This window comes from Ascaphus truei, chromosome 13 (genome assembly GCF_040206685.1).
Source record: "Ascaphus truei isolate aAscTru1 chromosome 13, aAscTru1.hap1, whole genome shotgun sequence".
Taxonomy (NCBI): Eukaryota; Metazoa; Chordata; class Amphibia; order Anura; family Ascaphidae; genus Ascaphus; species Ascaphus truei.
Genome location: NC_134495.1, coordinates 7,401,863 through 7,423,647, shown reverse-complemented (window position 1 = coordinate 7,423,647; position 21,785 = coordinate 7,401,863). Strand labels below are relative to the sequence as shown.

The 21,785-nt window shown below is 44.1% G+C and overlaps 2 protein-coding genes across 4 annotated transcripts in view; both read left to right on the top strand.

Moving 5' to 3' along the window:
- Positions 1-7,778: 7,778 nt before the first annotated feature.
- On the top strand, positions 7,779-18,977 carry LOC142464763 (uncharacterized). Its single transcript, XM_075568257.1, has 3 exons — positions 7,779-7,960; positions 10,335-10,578; positions 18,865-18,977. Exon 2 carries the CDS (start codon positions 10,389-10,391, stop codon positions 10,533-10,535), a length of 147 nt encoding a protein of 48 aa, XP_075424372.1. The 5' UTR covers positions 7,779-7,960; positions 10,335-10,388; the 3' UTR covers positions 10,536-10,578; positions 18,865-18,977.
- DIABLO (diablo IAP-binding mitochondrial protein) overlaps positions 18,879-21,785 on the top strand; it is a 17,048-nt gene continuing 14,141 nt past the window's right edge. Inside the window, exons 1-2 of one of the 3 annotated variants that reach the window (XM_075568256.1) lie at positions 18,879-19,011; positions 19,965-20,079. In XM_075568256.1, the coding sequence (XP_075424371.1) occupies positions 18,962-19,011; positions 19,965-20,079 (165 nt within the window). In that variant the 5' untranslated portion in view covers positions 18,879-18,961. The remainder of the gene's footprint in view (positions 19,012-19,964; positions 20,080-21,785) is intronic. The other 2 variants (XM_075568255.1, XM_075568254.1) reach the window with 2 other exon arrangements.

Genomic DNA, 21,785 nt, shown 5'->3' with positions numbered 1-21,785 from the left:
CAAGGCACCAGCCAGGACACGGGGGTCAAAGCTCCAGCCAAGACACGGGGGGGGTCAAAGCTCCAGCCAGGACACGGGGGGGTCAAAGCTCCAGCCAGGACACGGGGGGGTCAAAGCTCCAGCCAGGACACGGGGGGTCAAAGCTCCAGCCAGGACACGGGGGGGTCAAAGCTCCAGCCAGGTCCCAGGGGTCAAAGCTCCAGCCAGGACACGGGGGGTCAAAGCTCCAGCCAGGACACGGGGGGGGGTCAAAGCACCAGCCAGGACACGGGGGTCAAAGCACCAGCCTGGACACGGGGGTCAAAGCTCCAGCCTGGGCACGGGGATCCAATACAGGATGATTATTCTGGCCGGAGCCAGCACACAGCACAATACACCAAACAGGTCTAAACAACCAAACGGGATTATGGGAGGAAATCCTGGCTAACTAGGTGCTGGGCACCACCTCTAAGGCTCCGGCAGGGGTACTTCCACATCATACTCTGACAAAGGGCACTTGCGCCTGAAACGCGTCAGAGTTGATCCTTGTACCCTATTTTTGATGTCTCTCTTCTGTTACCCAATAAATAGTTTTTATTGAATTTTGGGTGATCCGTATCCCCGTTAATTTCTCGTTTGCTGTGCTCCACACCCCTCCTCTGAGGATTCTACCAGTACTTCCACATCCGTAGGGGGTTTGGGTATCTCGGACCTCGGGGGTGCAGTTTGCACAAATTATATTTATAAAATGTGTTGGCAGGAAGTAATACCGTGAGAGTTACCTCTCGTTCTCACGCATGTCCTGGGGACAGAGTTATGATGACATGGTTATATGTTATATTTACAGACATTTCATCAACAGCTGGAAATATGATTTATGGGCGTATGTAACAGTTACAGACCAGACTAACGTGAGCGAGCTGAAGTCTTGAAAGAACTTAGCCTGGTGGCGGATGTGAGAGTCTCCGGTAGACTGTTCAAGGTGTGCGGTGCGCGGTAAGAGGAGGAGCGGCCGGATACTTAGAACCTGGGGACCATGTACAGCCTTTTGGAGTCAGATCTCAGAACATTGAAGCATGCTGAAAGAAATGCCTAATAAAGTCATTTGCTATGTTCATTCCCTGTTAATTCATTGATGGGCAAAATTAGTATCAGAACCGGTTCGCGGTCTGGATGCGGTTTCATTCATCTGATCCTGTATTGATTCACTACCAATCACAATTACTATCAGATATGGATAGACACATTTCACCAGGTGTATCAAAAATACAACGTTCGTTATCAACCAGTTTCCTCTGGTGTTAAGGGGTTAAATGTAGTTAAGTAGTGTCAGAACAGTGTTCGCTTTCAATTACTGAAATTAATATAATCCTGAACAGTGAAAATGAATGACATTCATATTCAGCTGGCAATGTGTGAGTATGAAACCTCTTCCCTTCAGGCGAATACAGGCCTGCCTACGAGTATTCCCGCTGCACCCTGTAAGCACGGAGTATCATTGGGTTATATCCTTAGGGGGCACGTCACACAGTGTATGCATAAAGGAATAATCACTGAATATTAGACATGTAAAGCTGTTGGTCACTAGTGTATTGCTGCACCCAACACTTAAACCGTGATCTATTTGAACATAGCAGGAGGGAGCACGGTGACTTATTGGGGCCTGTTTAATAAACTGGTATATGGGGAACGGGGAGACACCCGCTGAACCTCAAGAAATGGGGAGGGGGGAAAGATGGGTGCACTAGGGGAAGTATTCCAGGAAAAGCAGGGTTCGAAGCCAAAGAATCTCTCCGGAGGTGGAGGGTAGGCTAGGGAGAATCCCCCAGTAGTGTACGCTCGCTGGTCCACCCGGAGAGTAGAGAAGTAGCAATGGAACGGCCAAAGGGGGGGTTAGCAGAGAGGGAGGTGTGGATGCAGACAATGGTAGGTAACCCCAGACACTAAAGGTGAATGCCTGGTGCTCAAATGAAGGTGTAAAAACGAATATAGGCTTAAAATCTATCACTTTAATCGGTATAGTAGATAGAGTAAAATATATTGTTATAACGCCGAACAGACGCACAGCGCTTTCCAAACATTACAATACCATCACAAGGCATTGAATATAATATTGTAGATGGGATAAGTGCATCAAGACAGGAATGTACCGTTGAGAGAGAGGAGTTCCTGCCCCGAAGAGCTTACATTCATATTGGGTGTGGGTAGACTAACGGGAAAAATAGGAGGGAATTTGAGTGCATCGGTTAGCACAGAGGTTCTCAACTCCAGTCATAAAGACCCCCCAACAGGTCGGAGTTTCAGGATATCCCTGCTTCAGTACACACAATCCCAGCAGGCTCAAACCCCAGAACCCACCACATCATATATATATATATATATATATATATATATATATATATATACACACACACGTCTAGGGAGGTAGCACACGAGGTGACGTCATCACGTTTTGGAAGTCTGAAACTCCCCCTGCATGCTAGCAGCTGATCGCGGTTGCCGGGCTGCCCTATGCTTAGAGTTTGCTGCAGGAGTGAGCCGTCCATACAGCCAAGATCCTGCTTGGAAGGCCTACCAATCTAAGGCTACGTCTATACGTACTCAGACGGAGCGGAGGGGAGGCGCACACACGCTGCCATACTCTTGCTAAAGCCTGAGCGTTTTCATGGCTTTGCAGGGTATGCAGCGGGCGCGATTTTGGGGGCGTGTCAATAGGCGTGGCAATGACATTCCGGCGCGGACGTCACTTCCACTACTGTAACTCACATCCCGATCCACCGGCATTTTTTCAAATGCTGCATCTGAAGCGTGGGTTTAACTAAATGACCCTTACTCATGAGGATACTAACACTGAAGTATTTTTTTTGTTTCAATTTATTTTTATTGTTTTAGAGAGACATAACAAATATATAGTCTTGGAATACATATGATGTTTTAACAGTGTCACTTGTCCATACAACAAAGAGCATTAACAGTTCGTCATCATTACTGAAATAAAATAATTGATATAACACGCGTCTCTCATGAGCTTAACAAAGGAAAGAGAAGAACGTAGAAAAGAAGAAAAAGAAGGGTGGGAGGGGTGGAAGGGGGGGGGGTAGGACGAGCCCATTTGTCTGGTATTTCTGTATTTATTTATATGGGGTCCCTAGTTTCCTGGCCATATTTCCCAAATTTTGTGAAATTTGTCAGTTTTCTGGTTCAACTGTGCTGTGAGGAGCTCCATCATCTTTATTTCCCTTAGTCTCCGTAAGACAGTCTGCCTAGAAGGCGCGTTCACCTTTTTCCAGGCAGCCGCAATAACACAGCGGGCAGCCGTCATTACATGAGTGATCATCTTACTTTCTGCCGTTCCTAATTCATCTATTGGTTTGGCCAGCACCATGGTCAGCGGTTCCACCTCAACCTCCACCCCCAAGTACTCTCTGATCAATCTTTGTATCATGACCCAGAATACCTGAATTTTTGGGCAACTCCACCAAATATGAACCATATCTCCTTTTTGCCCGCATCCCCTCCAGCACAAATCCGGGAACCCGGGGAAGATCTTAGCCAGCCTGCTCGGGGTTAGGTACCAATGAAATAGAATCTTATAAATATTCTCTTTGATAGTGGTACAGATTGACGTTTTTGCAGCTGCCTCCCAAATGTCCTCCCAGTCTTCTCTATCGATCTCTGTATTCAAATCTTCTGCCCATTTGATCATATAGCTATGTTGGGAACAACCCGCTGATCGCGCCAGGCCCAGATATATCTCCGAAATCAGCCCTTTACAGTAATATCCTTTCCTACACAGTCTTTCAAAATTTGTTAAATCTTTGAATGCCGAATCTTTGGAGACTGATTGCAGGTAGTGCCTGATTTGGAGGTAACCAAACACTGGTATATTTATGATTTTGTGTTTCTTCTCCAGCGCTTGGAGTGGTAGAATTATACCGTTATCTACAAAGTCGTCAGCTACCATCAGCTTTAACGTCTTAAATTTATTGAGTCTCTGTGGGAGCCAGCCTGGGGAGAATTCAGGGTTATGGAATATAGGGGTTAGTAGTGTTGGACTGGCTGTCAGACCATATTTATCTTTATTTCTAGACCATATCCGCCATGTACATTTCATTGCTCCCAGTTTTAATGTTTCCAAGAAGGTCTCTCCTCCCCTCTCGGTCCACATAGCGGCCATGAGAGAGAGAGGTCTCGTGTAGGTAGACTCAAGTCCCACCCAGCAACTGGTGGCTGGATCATTGTTCCAAATTATTGCTTGTTTGAGTTGGGCCGCCAAATAGTATTTAATGATATCCGGGACTGCCAAGCCTCCGCAATCTTTTGGGGCTAGCATAATAGATCTAGCTACCCTGGGTCTTTTATTTTGCCAGATAAATGGGAAAATTCTGTTTTGTATATTTTTAAGCTCCGGCATTGGAATATCTATAGGAAGAGTCTGGAAATAATACAGGAGCCTTGGTAGGATATTCATTTTGATCGTGGCTATTCTTCCTAACCAAGATATCTGGTATTCGTTCCAGCTCTGGAGGTCATTTTTTAGCCTCTCAAATAATGGTGGATAGTTATGTTTGTATAGCGTATTATACTCCCTTGTTATTTGGATTCCTAAGTATTTGATCTTTGTGGAGTTCCACTTATATTTAAAATTTGCGTGTAATAATTTGACTTCAGAATCCGACAGGGTTAGGTTCAATGCTTCCGACTTATCCATGTTGATTTTATATCCCGATATTTTGCTAAATTTATCTAGTTGTGAATGTAAGTTCGGGAGTGAAATCAAGGGGTTGGCGAGAGTTAGGATAATGTCGTCGGCAAATAGGGATATTTTGTAGTTTGTCTCTCCTACTGAAGTATTTAACTGTGTGTTTTGTTACTTTGGATGCAGCATTGGGTGTTTCTGTATTTTGTTGTAACCTGGCTCAATCAGTGGCTCAGTCGGATATCCCAGCTTCAATCAGACTGAGCCACTGATTGAGCCACCTGTGCTGAAGCAGGGATATCCTGATTTTTGCGGATGTTGCCCCCAAAATTCGTTCCGCAAATGGATCTGGCCGGTTTCAATCAGCGCAAATTCATTAAAATCTGCCAAGAACTTTGTATTCACAGCTGCATTGAATCTCAACCACCCCAGTGTACATCTGCGTTGCCCCAAAGGCAGACAGCCTGATGGGGCTCCCCAAGAGCTGCTCCCCTCTGCACAGGACCAGTGCGCTCAGGGTTAACATTTGCTTGTACTTTGTGGAACATCAACCCCACCCACTGGAATGTTAATGAGCCAAGAAGACAAAGGACTTTGTGTTCACAGCAGCATTGAATCTCAACCACCCCAGGGTACATATGCATCACCCCAAAGGCGGACAGCCTTTGGCACAGCCGAAGAACAGCTAAAGGGTGTGAGCCGTTTGGTGCCGTTCGCTGATGTTTGGTGTTTCGTTAAAGCTTCTCTATTTCAATGTGATACTTACCTTCTCATTTATCCCATTTACCCGATTTCCCAACTCTATCTGTCCATGAAATGTCGGTGAATTGACTATAACTTCTGTTCATTTAATGTAACCATGTATTGTTATAACTCTATGCCCAGGACATGCGTGAGAACGAGAGGTAACGCTCAATGCATTACTTCCTGGTAAAACATTTTTATAAATAAAATAAAATTGGATCCAACCCGCTGACGGATATGTAGAATCCAATCCGCGGATTCAGCGATCCGTTGCGCCCTTTTTGACATTGATACAGTTTTTTTTTTTCTGCGAAAAAAAGGTGGGGATACCGTGTTCCACCAACAGTCTTTGTGTGATTTCTCGCGGCTGCGCTGTTACTCGCTTACACAGGAGCGGACGCGCACTCAGCAGCAGAGCCTTATTACAAGGCGAGTATGGACTTTTCAATATGACTTTATTGGAAAAAACCTCACCTTATAGTCGGGCAAAAAAACATTACTTAAATTTTATTTTTGTAAGGATGGAAAAGGTGGGGATATGGCGTACACCTGCGTACCCCCAGAAAAAAACATATTCTTTAATTAATATATATATATATATATATATATATATATATATATCACTTATGAGCACTTTCACATGTCTTAGAGGGGTCTGCAACCCCGCCATTCAACCATTATCACCTAGCATGCAGTGCTTCCACTGCAGCAAGGGAGTCTGGGAAATGACAAGCAAATGAGCACACGTGTCAATTTTTGCCTGAAATCCATTTACACGGAACCCATATAAGCAAATGCTCTTCTGTGAGCCCACACGGGTAACTCTTTAAGGCCCTCCTAATACCAAAGGGGGAGTAGGGGGAGGTGTTACATTTAGAATTATTATTTGTGTTTTACATAAACTTTCTATATATTTTTTTTGTATTACTTGATAGTGAGCTCTTCACTATATTTTTGTGCCCTTACACTGTCTCGGAGCAGTAGAATCAAGACCTCGACACGGGGAATATCTCTGGAGGAGCAATTATCACTAACTGGCTTCCTGAACAGCTTGTTAATGTTCCTGTTTCTTTCTGGGGCCTTTCTGCCAAAGAGGCAATAATTTGATAACCAGGGCTGCTTGATTATATTAAGATGCTTTTTGCTTCTGGTTGCCACTGGATAATGTATTTCCCAACAAAGAGATTTGATTTGTGATAAACGAACCTTCCCCAGCAGGGCTCCCACCTGTATCTGGGGCATTTGGGCAAATCATTATTGAATTAACAAATGGAAAGGGTTGTGTTTTTTCCAGTAACGGCGATAGCAACTATTAACAGAAAAACAAGAGGGTCCTGGCAAACCCCCCCATGGGTTCTCAACTCCAGTCCTCAAGAACCTAGGTAGAAACAGCTGTCTGTGAGCAGGTTTGCTGGCTCTGCACTTCTGTAGCCGGGACTTGGCTGTGTGACTGCAGGTGGAAGCTTGACGGCATCCAACTTAAAGAGGATAAGCAAAAAAAAGTGCTCATTTGCATGCCATTACCCAGAATCCCTTGCTGCAGTGGTAGTACTGTAAAGTTGTTTAATTATGCGGTATCAGGCAGGATTTGGGGACATGTCCGAGATGTGAATATGCCCATAAGTTTCCTTATCATTACAGTGCTCTGTACAGCGCAGGGCTATTCTTCAGGGGTCTTTTATCAAAGACCGCCAGCTGTGAATGCGAAACACTACAACCAGATGTAGCAAAGTGGCAAAACTCGCCCACTTCCACTAGGAAAAGTTTGGATTTTTTCCTGGCTAAATCTTGTGACATAACCCCCCTAAAATTCCCTGGGATATCACGGAAAGAAAGGCAGATTAAAGACGATCGCCTTTTAATTACGGAACGCCCTTTTTAACCATTGGTGTTCCGCGAAGTGCGCAGTCAGTATAGGTTGTCACCCCCTTTAATAGCCCCATGAAATAATTCTTTATACATGTAATAATGTGACATGGGGCAGCGCTTTCACAGCCGCGCCAGTCTCGGTTAGATTTGCAGATGTGGGGTTGGCGGCCCCAGGAGAAGAGTGGAAACGGATAAACTCTTCATTTACCTAAAAATACAAAAAATTTAAAAATTCCGTTTTGTACAAATCGGAAATTTGCGTTTAGATATCTAGTGCGCAGACACAAATCATATATTCCAGAGGGATTGGCGTTCAGCGACTTTGGACCTTTAAAATACTCATTTATTATAAATTGTTAAAAGATATCACTGGCACATGTTAGAATGATTGTTACATATTATACTGTTCAGCTTGGCTTAGATTGAAAGGCTCACAGATAAAATAGTGCCTATGTCATCTATAATAATTGGTCTCTGACCACACCTAGTCCATTAGTAATTGTACAGGCTGTAAATACAACATCATTACTCTAGGATCTGGGGATTAGCAAACAGGAAGAGGATCAGACTACAGCCCAAGCTTTTAGTGAGCAGAAACACATCTAAGGGCAGAAGAGGCAGATCCATGGAAAAATAAAAAAACTTTGAAGCAGCTGAAGCCAATTCAAGGTAAGAATTCTGTATACAGCACCATCCAATAATGCATTAAAATGCACAGGAGAAAAATAGTTAGTTTACCCCTAATTCTTGGTATTTAAATGTTCATTTTTGTTACAGGAGGACATTAAATAGTGGTTTGCAAAAGTTTTATTTATTTGGATTTGTCTGCTTTACTGAGCACTAAAAAGCAAATCTCTTGTTCTTAAGTATTACAGAAAGTTAAAGCACATGCAATGTAAGGGGCACAGTGAAAAATCTTACAATACATTGTTATTTATAATTGTATCTTTCTCAATCTCGCCCCAAAATAACCTTTTTTATTATCATTTGGTATTTCTCTTGGTTGTCTGATTCAAGCAATAATGCAAAATACTATATCTCTGCTGGTCTAAACGTTAAGAGATAATCTTGTATATGTATATAGTGCAGAATAAATGAGTTCTTCAGTATTCGGTGATACCTTTTTTTATTGGACTAACAATTTATGTCATAGGACAAGCTAACACGGCTATTTTCTGCTATATATATATATATATATATATATATATATATATATATATATATATGTGTATGTATGTGTATATGTATATGTGTGTGTGTGTGTGTTTTTACATTTTAAATCAACAAAAACTAGACTCTATAGTGTCTCAGTACTGGATAAACAAACAGGGACCAATTTATGATTGAATCAGAAAGATAAATATTATACACTGTTTAATAATTCCACGATCTTTTTAGCAAAGTATGATGCTGTTGTTGATGGACTATATCTTGTAAAATAGAAAGTAATTCGTGTAAATTTATATTTTAGTGCAAAATCAACTAATTCCTGTGTCAGATACTCTGCTTTCCATTGCATTAGTTCATGCAACATTTTACGTCTCGACACAAGTGCATTGTAAGCAATTACAGCATTAAATATTAATACCCCTGTCCTTGCTGCGATGGATTTGTTTTTACTGTTTGCTGATGTCAATATAACATCAACACAATAAAGTCTATTGATTGCAAGGCCGGTTTTATAATGTGTTCCTGTAAACCTTTTTGCTAAAATCAGGTACATTTTCTATCTGGATATAACGGCATTTGGTTGCGATTAATGTCCATTATTGTAACTCCCACAACATTTCTTCAATAATAAAATTATATGAAAACGCCACCAGTATTTACATCGTTAATTGTGCATATATTAGATATAGTTGACTAATTGATTGTCTAGAAAAATGTCCTTTAAAGTTGGTGATAATTGTGTTTTTTAACTTGGGGTTTTTTTTTTGTTTTTTTTTCTAATATTTATTTATACAAAAAATGAGTAAGCAAAGATAAAAGACGATGATATTACAAGAAGTGGTGGGGAATTTATCTCTCTATGTCAGGAAATAAAGAATTTACACACCGTAAAAATATATACGCATATGAATACAAATCAACGTGCAAAAAATGACAATACAGGTCAATGTTTAATTGTACAAAAGATACAGGAAAATATAGACGGGATTTCACACGGCAAGGCCGCAGTTTGCTAATTTATCGTTTTTAAAGTTGCTGAGAATTAATAACTGATTATTAAAGTCTTTGTTTGGTGGTTACCAGGAAATGCTGCTGTTCTTTGCTCATTAGATTTACGTTTTTAAATAGTAATAAATAAAAAAAGTTTTCCGTTGTCTCCTCCAATGTGTTTATGTATTTTGAGGGGCTGAAGCATCCAGCCTTTGAAGTGGTTGAACCCAGTTTGAATCCCACAGTGACCTCTGCATGTGACCTTGGGGGAAGTCACTCGCACACAAGTTCCCGTCACCAAAATTAGATTGTAAGCTCTTCTGCGCAGGGACTCGCTGTGCTGCACATTTCCGTGTACAGCACTGCGTATACTTTGAGCGCTATAATAAAATATATATTATTGTTTGTATATTATATATGTGAACAGGCTCCTTAACTTCTTTCCTTCTACAGGTGACAGCATGGTCTTGCTGAGTGAAGAGGTTAACAGTACTTGTCCGACGTGGCCGTTCCTGGCGGCTTTTGGTCGAAATTCACATTGACGTCAATAGGAATTTTCGGCCCATGACCCGTCCGAATAGCCGCGTAGGACAGTATAGATTTAAGGCTCTAAGTATCAGTGATGCACCATTTATTTATTTATTTATTTATTTATTTATTTATAAAATATTTTACCAGGAAGTAATACATTGAGAGTTACCGCTCGTTTTCAAGTATGTCCTGGGCACAGAGTAAAACAAAATAATACATGGTTACAAATACAGTTACATAAATGAACAAGGTATACATTATATACAAGACATTGCATGCACAGTTAAAGAAAATATATATTATTGCTTGGGGTTGTCTTTTTGATGAGCGATGTTGTGGTTTTTCCGTGTAGGGAGGGCAGCCTGGTCCGTGCCTGTGGGTCTCGGATCTGGGATTTCGGCGCTGAATGGCGATGGCTGGGAGAGCATCATTCGCTGTCCACTTCCTCATGGTGCTGAAGGAGCTGCTGGCTTTTGTGCTGGTCAGTTACACGGTGCTGATTGGGGCCCTGCTGCTGGCTGGATGGACAACTTACTTCATGGTCCTTAAATGATCTCCCTTGTTAATCCCCATTTGGACTTTGGTTGAACTACAAGGTGTGTGTGACAATGCTGGCTCTCACACATACCTATCTTACATACTTAGACTGTAAGCTCTTCAGGTCAGGGACAGCATTTCCTAATGTATATTTTTATGTTTTGAAGTAATTATTCCAATTGGGTATTACATCTCCTAATTTGTTGCATTTATTATTCCGCTAAGTAAAAGAGTGGCGCTGTAAAAATGTGTGTATGTAGCGGCTACATAATGCTGAACCCTAATCATGACTACACTACACTTGTTGTTTATTATGATCAGTCCTTATTTGATTATGGTTTTTGTTGATATTATTTTAATAAATATGTTGTATTTATTGTAAAAAAAAATTAAATAAAAAAAATATTATTATTTGTAAAGCGTCCCCAGTGGGTTACAGAGTTATGTATAGTAAATAAACACTTGCATGTAAGTGAGGACAAACGTGCAAACATACATCAGCATTATCATTTATTTTATACATTTTAGTGTAAACTAGCTGAGAGCCCCGGCGTTGCCCGGGATGTTTGTGGTGTGGGTGTGGCATTTGGGTGAGGAGTGGTCAACGCGGCCCATGTGCGGTGGTAGTGCTGCTGTGGCTGTACTGATGGTGATTGTATCGGTGTGCTGATTTTGGAGGGTTTGGTGCTGATGTGGGGGTGCGGATGTGGGTGTGCCGATGGGGGAGGTGCAAAGGTGCCGATGTGTGGGTGCTGATGGTGTTGATGGGGGCTGGGAATGGCGGGGAGCCGAGAATGCCAGTGTGCTGGGGGGGCATGGGATAGCGGTGTGCTGATGTGGTTTTGCTGGGGATAGTGTGTGTGTGTATACGTGTGTGTGTGTGTATACACGTGTGTGTGTATACATGTTTGTGTGTGTGTATACATGTTTGTGTGTATACATTGTATGTGTGTGTGTGTGTGTGTATACATGTGTACGTGTGTGTGTGTGTGTGTGTGTGTATACACATGTGTGTGTATACACATGTGTGTATAGACGTGTATACACATGTGTGTGTAGACATTGTGTGTATGTATATATTGTGTGTGTGTGTGTATACATGTGTACGTGTGTGTATACACATGTGTATACACATGTGTGTATACATAGTATGTGTGTGTGTGTGTACATGTGTGTGTGTGTACATGTGTGTGTGTGTACATTTGTGTGTGTATACATGTTTGTGTGTGTGTATACATGTTTGTGTGTGTGTGTACATTTGTGTGTGTATACATGTTTGTGTGTGTGTATACATGTTTGTGTGTGTGTATACGTGTGTGTATACATGTGTGTGTATACACGTGTGTGTGTGTGTGTATACATGTGTGTGTGTATACATTATGTGTATGTATACGTGTGTGTGTATGTGTACATGTGCGTGTGTGTATGTCTCCATGTGTGTGTATACACATGTGTATATACACATGTGTATACACGTGTGTATACACGTGTGTATACACGTGTGTATACATGTTTGTGTGTATACATAGTATGTGTGTGTGTGTGTATACATGTGTGTGTGTACATTTGTGTGTATACATGTTTGTGTGTGTATACACGTGTGTATGTGTGTGTGTGTGTATACATGTGTGTGTGTATACATGTGTGTGTGTATACATTATGTGTATGTATACATGTGTGTGTGTGTGTACGTGTGTGTATGTGTACATGTGCGTGTGTGTATGTCTCCATGTGTGTGTGTATGTCTCCATGTGTGTGTGTACGTGTACATGTGTGTGAGTATACGTGTACATGTGTGTGTGTGTACGTGTCTACGTGTACATGTGTGTGTGTGTCTACGTGTACATGTGTGTGTGTCTACGTGCGTGTGTATACGTGTGTGTGTGTCTACGTGTGTGTGTGTATACGTGTGTGTGCGTATACGTGTGTGTGTGTGTCTACGTGTGTGTGTGTGTCTACGTGTGTGTGTGTGTCTACGTGTGTGTGCGTGTGTCTACGTCTGTGTGTGTGTCTACGTGTGTGTGTGTACACGTGTGTCTACGTGTGTGTTTGTACGTGTGTGTGTGTGTGTATACGTGTGTGTACGTGTGTGTGTGTGTAAACGTGTGTCTGTGTGTATACGTGTGTGTCTGTGTGTATACGTGTGTGTCTGTGTGTATACGTGTGTGTCTGTGTGTATACGTGTGTGTCTGTGTGTATACGTGTGTGTCTGTGTGTATACGTGTGTGTCTGTGTGTATAGGTGTGTGTGTGTGTATAGGTGTGTGTGTGTGTGTGTATAGGTGTGTGTCTGTGTGTATAGGTGTGTCTGTGTGTCTACGTGTTTGTGTGTGTCTACGTGTGTCTGTGTGTCTACGTGTGCCTGTGTGTATACGTGTGTGTGTGTATACGTGTGTCTGTATAGGTGTGTGTGTGTGTGTGTGTGTGTGTGTGCGTGTGTGTCTGTCTACATGTGTGTGTGTGTCTACATGTGTGTGTGTCTACATGTGTGTGTCTGTGGACGTGTGTGTGTGCCTACATGTGTGTGTGTGCGTGTGTGTGTGTGTGTGTGCGCCTACATGTGTGTGTGTGTGTGGTCTCTGTGTGTGTGTGTGTCTCTGTGTATGTGTATGTGTATGTGTATGTATATATATATATATATATATATATATATATATATATATATATATATATAGTGTGTGTGTGTGTATGTATGGAGGGTTGAGGCTGGCAATGAAGGAATGGGGGGGTGTGGGGGGAGAGCTGCTTACCTTGCAGTCGGCAGCATGTTCCTCGAGGTGAGGCCTCCTGCAGGGCGGGAGCCCCCCCGCTGCCTCCGGCTCGAGGTGAGGCCTCCTGCAGGGCGGGAGCCCCCCCGCTGCCTCCGGCTCGAGGTGAGGCCTCCTGCAGGGCGGGAGCCCCCCCGGCTCGAGGTGAGGCCTCCTGCAGGGCGGGAGCCCCCCCGGCTCGAGGTGAGGCCTCCTGCAGGGCGGGAGCCCCCCCGCTGCCTCCGGCTCGAGGTGAGGCCTCCTGCAGGGCGGGAGCCCCCCCCGCTGCCCACCGGCTCGAGGTGAAGCCTCCTGCAGGGCGGGAGCCCCCCCCCGCTGGCTCCGGCTCGAGGTGAGGCCTCCTGCAGGGCGGGAGCCCCCCCGCTGCCCCCGGCTCGAGGTGAGGCCTCCTGCAGGGCGGGAGCCCCCCCGGCTCGAGGTGAGGCCTCCTGCAGGGCGGGAGCCCCCCCGGCTCGAGGTGAGGCCTCCTGCAGGGCGGGAGCCCCCCCGCTGCCTCCGGCTCGAGGTGAGGCCTCCTGCAGGGCGGGAGCCCCCCCGCTGCCCACCGGCTCGAGGTGAAGCCTCCTGCAGGGCGGGAGCCCCCCCGCTGCCCTCCGGCTCGAGGTGAGGCCTCCTGCAGGGCGGGAGCCCCCCCGCTGCCCTCCGGCTCGAGGTGAGGCCTCCTGCAGGGCGGGAGCCCCCCCCGCTGGCTCCGGCTCGAGGTGAGGCCTCCTGCAGGGCGGGAGCCCCCCCGCTGCCCTCCGGCTCGAGGTGAGGCCTCCTGCAGGGCGGGAGCCCCCCCCGCTGGCTCCGGCTCGAGGTGAGGCCTCCTGCAGGGCGGGAGCCCCCCCGCTGCCCTCCGGCTCGAGGTGAGGCGGCGGTGCCGAGGAGCGTTGCAGGCGGCGCCGGGTAGGCTGGTCTTTGCTGTGAGGGGGGTGGGAGAGGTGAGCCGGTGCCGAGGAGCGTGCGGCGAGGCCCGTGGGTATGCTGCCTCACCCATCCGGCCGCTCCCACGTGGATGTGAGGCGGGAGGCAGCGTGTTGTGGCCGCTCCCCCGCGTGTGTCCCGGGCGCTCGCTCCGCTCCCCCGCTGACTGTAGCGGCGCCGGGGTGTGAGCTTGGGGGGGGGGGGGTGTGTGAGCTTGGGGGGGGGGGGGGTGAGCTTGGGGGGGGGTGAGGTGTGTGTGAGCTTGGGGGGGGGGGGGGGGGGTGTGTGTGTGTGTGTGTGTGTGTGTGTGTGTGTGTGTGTGTTTTTTTTTTTTTTTTTTGTGGACCTTTGGCCCGTCACTCCGCCTCAGGCCAATGCGAGGTGTGGGGGGCGGGCCAAGGGGGTGGTGTGAGTGTGTGAGGCCAATGAGAGGTGTGCGGGGGCGGGCGGCCCATGGGACCAATGAGATTGCCGCTAGGGACACCGGACATCCAGCAGGCAGGCATGCATGCAGTGCTTTCACTAATATAGTATAAGATACAGGCCACCACTTAAGGGGGCAGCGGTATACTTTACAGTCAGTTTGAGAACAACTACAAATTAAATACAATTATTTTGTTACACCAGTCGGACAGTAAGAGCCAGAGTTCTAATAATACGTTGTTGCATTATTGAAACAAAGGTTATACAGTCAATTTACAGACATTTCATGGACAGTTGGAGATTATGGGCATAAGTAACATTTAGAGACGGGATTAAAATTGTGTTAGAAGAGGTAGGACAGGCCTGCAGTGTGTTAGGACAGGCCTGCAGTGTGTTAGGAGAGGTAGGATAGGCCTGCAGTGTGTTAGGAGAGGTAGGATAGGCCTGCAGTGTGTTAGGAGAGGTAGGATAGGCCTGCAGTGTGTTAGGAGAGGTAGGATAGGCCTGCAGTGTGTTAGGAGAGGTAGGATAGGCCTGCAGTGTGTTAGGAGAGGTAGGATAGGCCTGCAGTGTGTTAGGAGAGGTAGGATAGGCCTGCAGTGTGTTAGGAGAGGTAGGATAGGCCTGCAGTGTGTTAGGAGAGGTAGGATAGGCCGGCAGTGTGTTAGAAGAGGTAGGATAGGCCTGCAGTGTGTTAGGAGAGGTAGGATAGGCCTGCAGCGTGTTAGGAGAGGTAGGATAGGCCTGTAGTGTGTTAGGAGAGGTAGGATAGGCCTGCAGCGTGTTAGGAGAGGTAGGATAGGCCTGCAGTGTGTTAGGAGAGGTAGGATAGGCCTGCAGTGTGTTAGGAGAGGTAGGATAGGCCTGCAGTGTGTTAGGAGAGGTAGGATAGGCCTGCAGTGTGTTAGCAGGCCTGTCCTACCTCTCCTAACACACTGCAGGCCTATCCTACCTCTCCTATGTGCTGTTACAAGAGGTAGGACAGGCCTGCTATGTACAGTAATGTTAGAGGTAGGATGGGCCTGTAGTGTGTTGGAGGCCCTGCCACAAGGAGCTAACAATCTATATAGGCTTGTTCAGTCCCACTGACGCAATTATTCCTGCCCAATATATGCAGCATATTGACCCTGGGTCCTTGTGAGCTAACACATGGCGCTCAACTCCAGTGCTCCCCAACAGGTCAGGCTTTCAGGATATCCCTTCTTCAGCACAGGTGGCTCAATCAGAGGCTCCGTCTGACTGCACCACGTGTGCTGAAGCAGGGATATCCTGAACACCTCACCTCTTACGGGGGGATTGAGGACTCCAGTTGATAACCCCTGCGCTAACAGATCAGTAATTGAAAACCAAGACATGGAACCGAGAATTCTGTGACCGAGGATTTGGATTAAATAACATACAGACAATGGGAGTGATTTATAGAAACGTCATTAAGAAAACATAGGTGATATTTTCTGTGAGATTCCTCCTAATGAAAACCTTCATTTCCGCTGTCTATGCACAAACCGGATCTATACATAAATATTTTCAGTACAATATATACATATTCCCGCCCTCCTCTCTCTGAAAATGTGCAGGTTAACACTATAATAAATAGCACAATGTAGACAATCGGATGATTAACTACATTTATGTCACTATTGGGTCAACCAGTACCAGATACACTGCGGGAGGTTCAGAAATAAGAGCGTTTACTATAAACTGTCAATGTCCCCCTGCTGCTGACACACGCGCCCGAAGACGAGCACGCCACTGTCTGCATAATCGATAACGCGTTGATCCAGCTGCGCCCGCTTCTCAGCGATGCGAATGCGTTTTTTCAGCCCTCCTAGCGACCGTCCTTTATCAGGAGACAGGTTATGTAAGAGTTTGGGACCATTCGCCCCTCACATTCAAAACATTTCTAAAACTTGTCGCTTTTTCCTCCGCAATATAACAAAGATACGCCCTTTCCTCTGTTGTTCGACTGCTAAAACTCTGACTCAGGCCCTCATTCTCTCCCGTCTCGATTACTGTAACCTCCTGCTGTCCGGCCTTCCTGCCTCTCACCTGTCTCCCCTACAATCTATCCTAAACGCTGCTGCCAGAATCACTCTGCTCTTTCCTAAATCTGTCACAGCGTCTCCCCTCCTGAAATCCCTCTCCTGGCTTCCGATCAAATCCCGCATCTCACACTCCATTCTTCTCCTCACTTTTAAAGCTTTACATTCTTCTGCCCCTCCTTACATCTCATCCCTAATTTCTCGCTATGCATTGCGTTCTCTCAAGGATGTCTTCTTTCTACCCCCTTTATATCTAAAGCCCTCTCCCGCCTTAAACCTTTTTCACTGACTGCCCCACACCTCTGGAATGCCCTTCCCCTCAGTACCCGACTAGCACCCTCTCTATCCACCTTTAAGACCCACCTTAAGACACACTTGCTTAAAGAAGCATATGAATAGCACTGTGGATATTCTGAACACAGGATACATAAAGATTGGCCCCCTGCAGACGCACTTACCAGAACTCCCTCCTACTGTCTCTGTACGTTCTACCTACCTACCAATTAGACTGTATATTATCTGTTATTTATTTGATTACCACATGTATTACTACTGTGAAGCGCTATGTACACTAATGGCGCTATATAAATAAAGACATACAATACAATACCATGATTCTTGCTCTGTCGCAAGCCCTTTATAACGCGCTTATCTTCTGCGCTGAACACCGTTTTGTAACTATGCACTTGAGACCATCACCAATTCCAACGAATATTTATTAGATTACTACATTTCATAATTATTTGATAATCTACTGTGACAGACCTATAATTGCTCACATTTTCATGAAAATAGTGATTTGTCTGCAAGATATGACGAAAAAATAAAAGGGGTCCCATTTTTTTCTGGTGTGTGTCTATATCTTATGGAGAGATAGATGAATAGAATATATATTTATAATAATCGTACTCCTAGTCTGTAGTTTTTAAATGCTGTACAGTATTTATTTCTAGGATTTGGGTACATGCTGTAATTATTACATTCCAGTTCTGTTTGTTTTTTGTTTGATTTGACCACAATAAATGTGCAGTTGTCTGAAATCTGAGTTCTGATAACACTTCTACTAGTGTGTGTGTGTGTGTGTGTGTGTGTGTTCAGGTCCCTCAGGCAACGAAAGAGTTAACAGAGGAAAGCTAGCTGCCGTCATTCCAAAAATCCACTGGCTTGCATCATGAGGTCATTATTGGGGTCATCTTTATTGCGGCCCACGGATATTCCTGTACAGCAATATTTTTCCACAAAAAGAATATAGTATAATATGCAAGTAAGGGAGGAAAAAAATTATTGTTTGAAATTAAGGTTCTTCTGAAGCAGTTCCCCTCCCCCCCCCTCCCTCCCCTAGGATTTTTATTCCCATTCATTGCAAAAGAGCAAATCTCTTGCCCAGTCCTGGAAAGACAGCTTCACAGCGTGCTGAATGGGTAACCTCAGTTGGAAATTAGGATTTATAGTTACATTACAGGATTACGATGCCAAAGTTAATGCAACAATTTGTTACCAGATCTGCTCTCTATGCTGCAAATACTCAGAATATGTCATATCTATATTTAAACATGTTGCTTGCTGTATTCCCATCGTTACTACGGTCACGGTTTGTTCCAGGTGGAAATGAAAACTCCCATTACTTTGAATGTGAATGTCGCTGTTTAGTTCCTGATAACCTGGAAATCAAGTTGCTAAATGACTCTCCGTCTCTTCTCTACACATTGTCCACGAGCAGCTGTACGTTTATTTATTATTGTTACTGACAGACTGAAAATAAAACATAAATCAAAATGATCTTAAAAAATTGTATATATTGTCTTTTCTTGAGACCATCAGCTCAAAAAAAAGCACAAACTATGCATCTTCTACAATAAAGATTGGGGATTACTGTAAATGTTATTCACTATTATTCAAAGTAAATACATTTAATAAGTCTTCAGTTTTATCAGCATCCAATATGTTTTAGCAAAGCTGCTCCTTTTTGTATATGGTCTTCTCCTTTCTTGCTAAAATTAATGTTTCTTATCCTGAATGTATTTATAGTGGTTACCAGATCATTTCCCCCAAACCCACTCCCAGGATGATATATAATCTTCATTTTTTCCCCCCATAGACTTAGAATTCAACATGTAGATAAATGAGGAACAGTACAAGACGTAGCACATGGAAGGATTTTTATACTGCTACTCATGAGTCAGAACCATTACATCTCCCTTTACCAGGCCATGCTTCCGGGCGTCACTTCCGCCCACACATAGGACACACCCACAGACTGGCGGAACTAGAACTAAACGTTACATCCGGTTACCCACCAGTAAGATGGCGGCTCTCAGTGGAAGGATTATCTGTAGGTTCTCTTCCTTACTCAGGTACAGTAAAAAAAAGAGCACAGCCCGACTTTAATATACACTGTATTATATTCTGCACAGGCTGGAAGACAGGTCTGATGGGAAATAAACGGGAATGTAACACGTTGGGGAGGGGAGAGAAGGAAGGGGAGATAGGGGGGGGTGGAGGGAAGGGAGGATAGGGGGGGGTGGTGGAGAGAAGGGGGGATAGGGGGGTGAAGAGAAGGGGGGATAGGGGGGGCTGGAGAGAAGGGGTGTTGCTGTGTTGCTACAAGGATGTTAATCCTACGGATCCCTCCTTTCCCAGCTGCCATACACCTTGTACTTCCTATACATCCCATACAATCATTCTCATGCTACATCAGCTTTCCTGTTAATATTTCCTACAAAGTAATACAACTTAAAATCCGGTTGGAATAGGTTACACCACTTACCCAGTGATTATCCATATATAGAGTAGAAGTTGGGTATTATTTATTTTTGCAGTGTTTTTTTTCGCTCTGTGGTGTATATTTTTAACCCCTTTGTTACCAACGGGGGGCCAGTAACTCATTGCTGTCCATTTTATTGGACTAATACAATGTCCATACAATGGACTAATGATTGCAAGAAGTTAACTATAAAGCACTTTGCTACTGTACCTGGGAATGAAGCTAACTGAACAGATCAGACACAAGTCAATAGTCCTTTAATACATTTCCATAGCTCTGTATCTCCATCATTAAATAATTAGTGATCCTAAACTTACTTATACTAGTGGTACTTTCAAATAGTTTTAGCCGCCTTATTAATGATCAACTTTATTTAAATTGTATAAATGAACCACAATGACCATATCTTTGGGAAACTCCGAATCAACTGTTGTCGCAATAAAAAATGGCCTTGCAGATGTATTACTCTGGCACTATATCCGTGTTATAATTATTTTTCCGAATTCTGATGTGTTGTGCAATCTGATCTCTTGTGATTTTCAGACAAAGTTTCCCGGTTGTCAGTAGGAGCAGCTTGTCCCCCATATTAAGAAGTCCATGGCGTAAAGTACTTGTCGTGGGTTTTGGGACGAGCCTGTGTGCAGTTCCTGTTGGACAGGTGATTTGAATATGTTTTTTTGTTCACAACAGTTTTGCAGAATGTTTGTTTTCTAGACTCTAGAACTTTTCTAGAGCTCACTAAGAATCATCAAATATTTAACAGCCTAATGTGTTGTTTTTAGCTGTTAACCTTTGTAAAAGGAGCTTTCAAAAGGAAATATGCCGTTAAACTCATTTCTGTCAGTAGCACAACGCGTCATATAAAGAGTATATTGTTAAAAACGTAGCATAAAAAAAAATTCTTCCAAAATATTACTGTTCTATAAATCTAATCGCATATATATTGACTATTATACTTCTAAAGCAGTTTGTCTTAAAGGGGGTTTATAGTCTGCTTGGCAATGTGGACTTTAAACGTTCCCTTTCCTGAAGGATAATCTAAACGTGCCCCATACAATTCAAAATACTGAATAGTCCACACTCCCTATATAAAGAAATCAGATCACTGGTATAGAACCAAAAAGGTACGTTTTAATATATGCACAAATGAATCAAAAAGAGCATACAATACCACACATGGAAAACTACAATAACATAAAGGTAGTGCCATATATGGGGGGTGTGGAGGAAAAAAGTGGAACAAAACAGGGGGGGGGGGCACGCAATTGTTTTGGCCAATTTCAGGACTTGCTTGCCTTGGTACCGGCTTGTGCTGATATTCTTCCTACTGGGCACTAATTAGCCACGGGACCACTGCGTCACAGACTTTCTATGGGTGACCGCGCAGCCATGCGTCGTTTCTTGCGTCTCTCACCGACACGTCCTCTGTGGGACAAATGTAGTTGTGACCTTCTATTTCTGCAGTCTATATGTGCAGTTGTGGGGACGGAGTCCGTCCTGCCTTAGTTAACCATAATTGGACCCCTTGAATAAAACCAGGCAAGACTGTGTGTATGTATGTATGTATGTATGTATGTATATATACAGTGTTCGACAAACCTATACATTTGCTCGCCCCGGGCGAGTGGATTTAACATCGTGGCGAGCTCCTATTGGCCCAAGCAGCACACGTTTGGTACTAGGTGGCGAGTAGATTTTTTGGTGATTTGTCGACCACTGTATGTATGTATGTATGTATGTATATATATATATATATATATATATATGTATGTATGTATGTATGTATGTATGTATGTGTATATATATATATATATATATATACAGTGGTTGACAAATCACCAAAAAATCTACTCGCCACACAAAAAAATCTACTCGCCACCTAGTATCAAACGTGTGCTGCTTGGGCCAATATTTACTCGCCTGGGGGTTAAATCCACTCGCCCGGGGGCGAGCAAATGTATAGGTTTGTCGAACACTGTATATATATATATATATATATATATATATATATATATATATATATATATATATATATATATATATATATATATATATATACACAGGCATACCCCGCATTAACATACGCAATGGGACCAGAGCATGTATGTAAAGCGAAAATGTACTTAAAGTGAAGCACTACCTTTTCCCCACTTATTGATGCATGTACTGTACTGCAATCATCATATACGTGCATAACTGATGTAAATAACGCATTTGTAACAGGCTCTATAGTCTCCCAGCTTGCGCACAGCTTCGGTACAGGTAGGGAGCCGGTATTGCTGTTCAGGATGTGCTGACAGGCGCATGCGTGAGCTGGCGTTTGCCTATTGGGCGATATGTACTTACTCGCGAGTGTACTTAAAG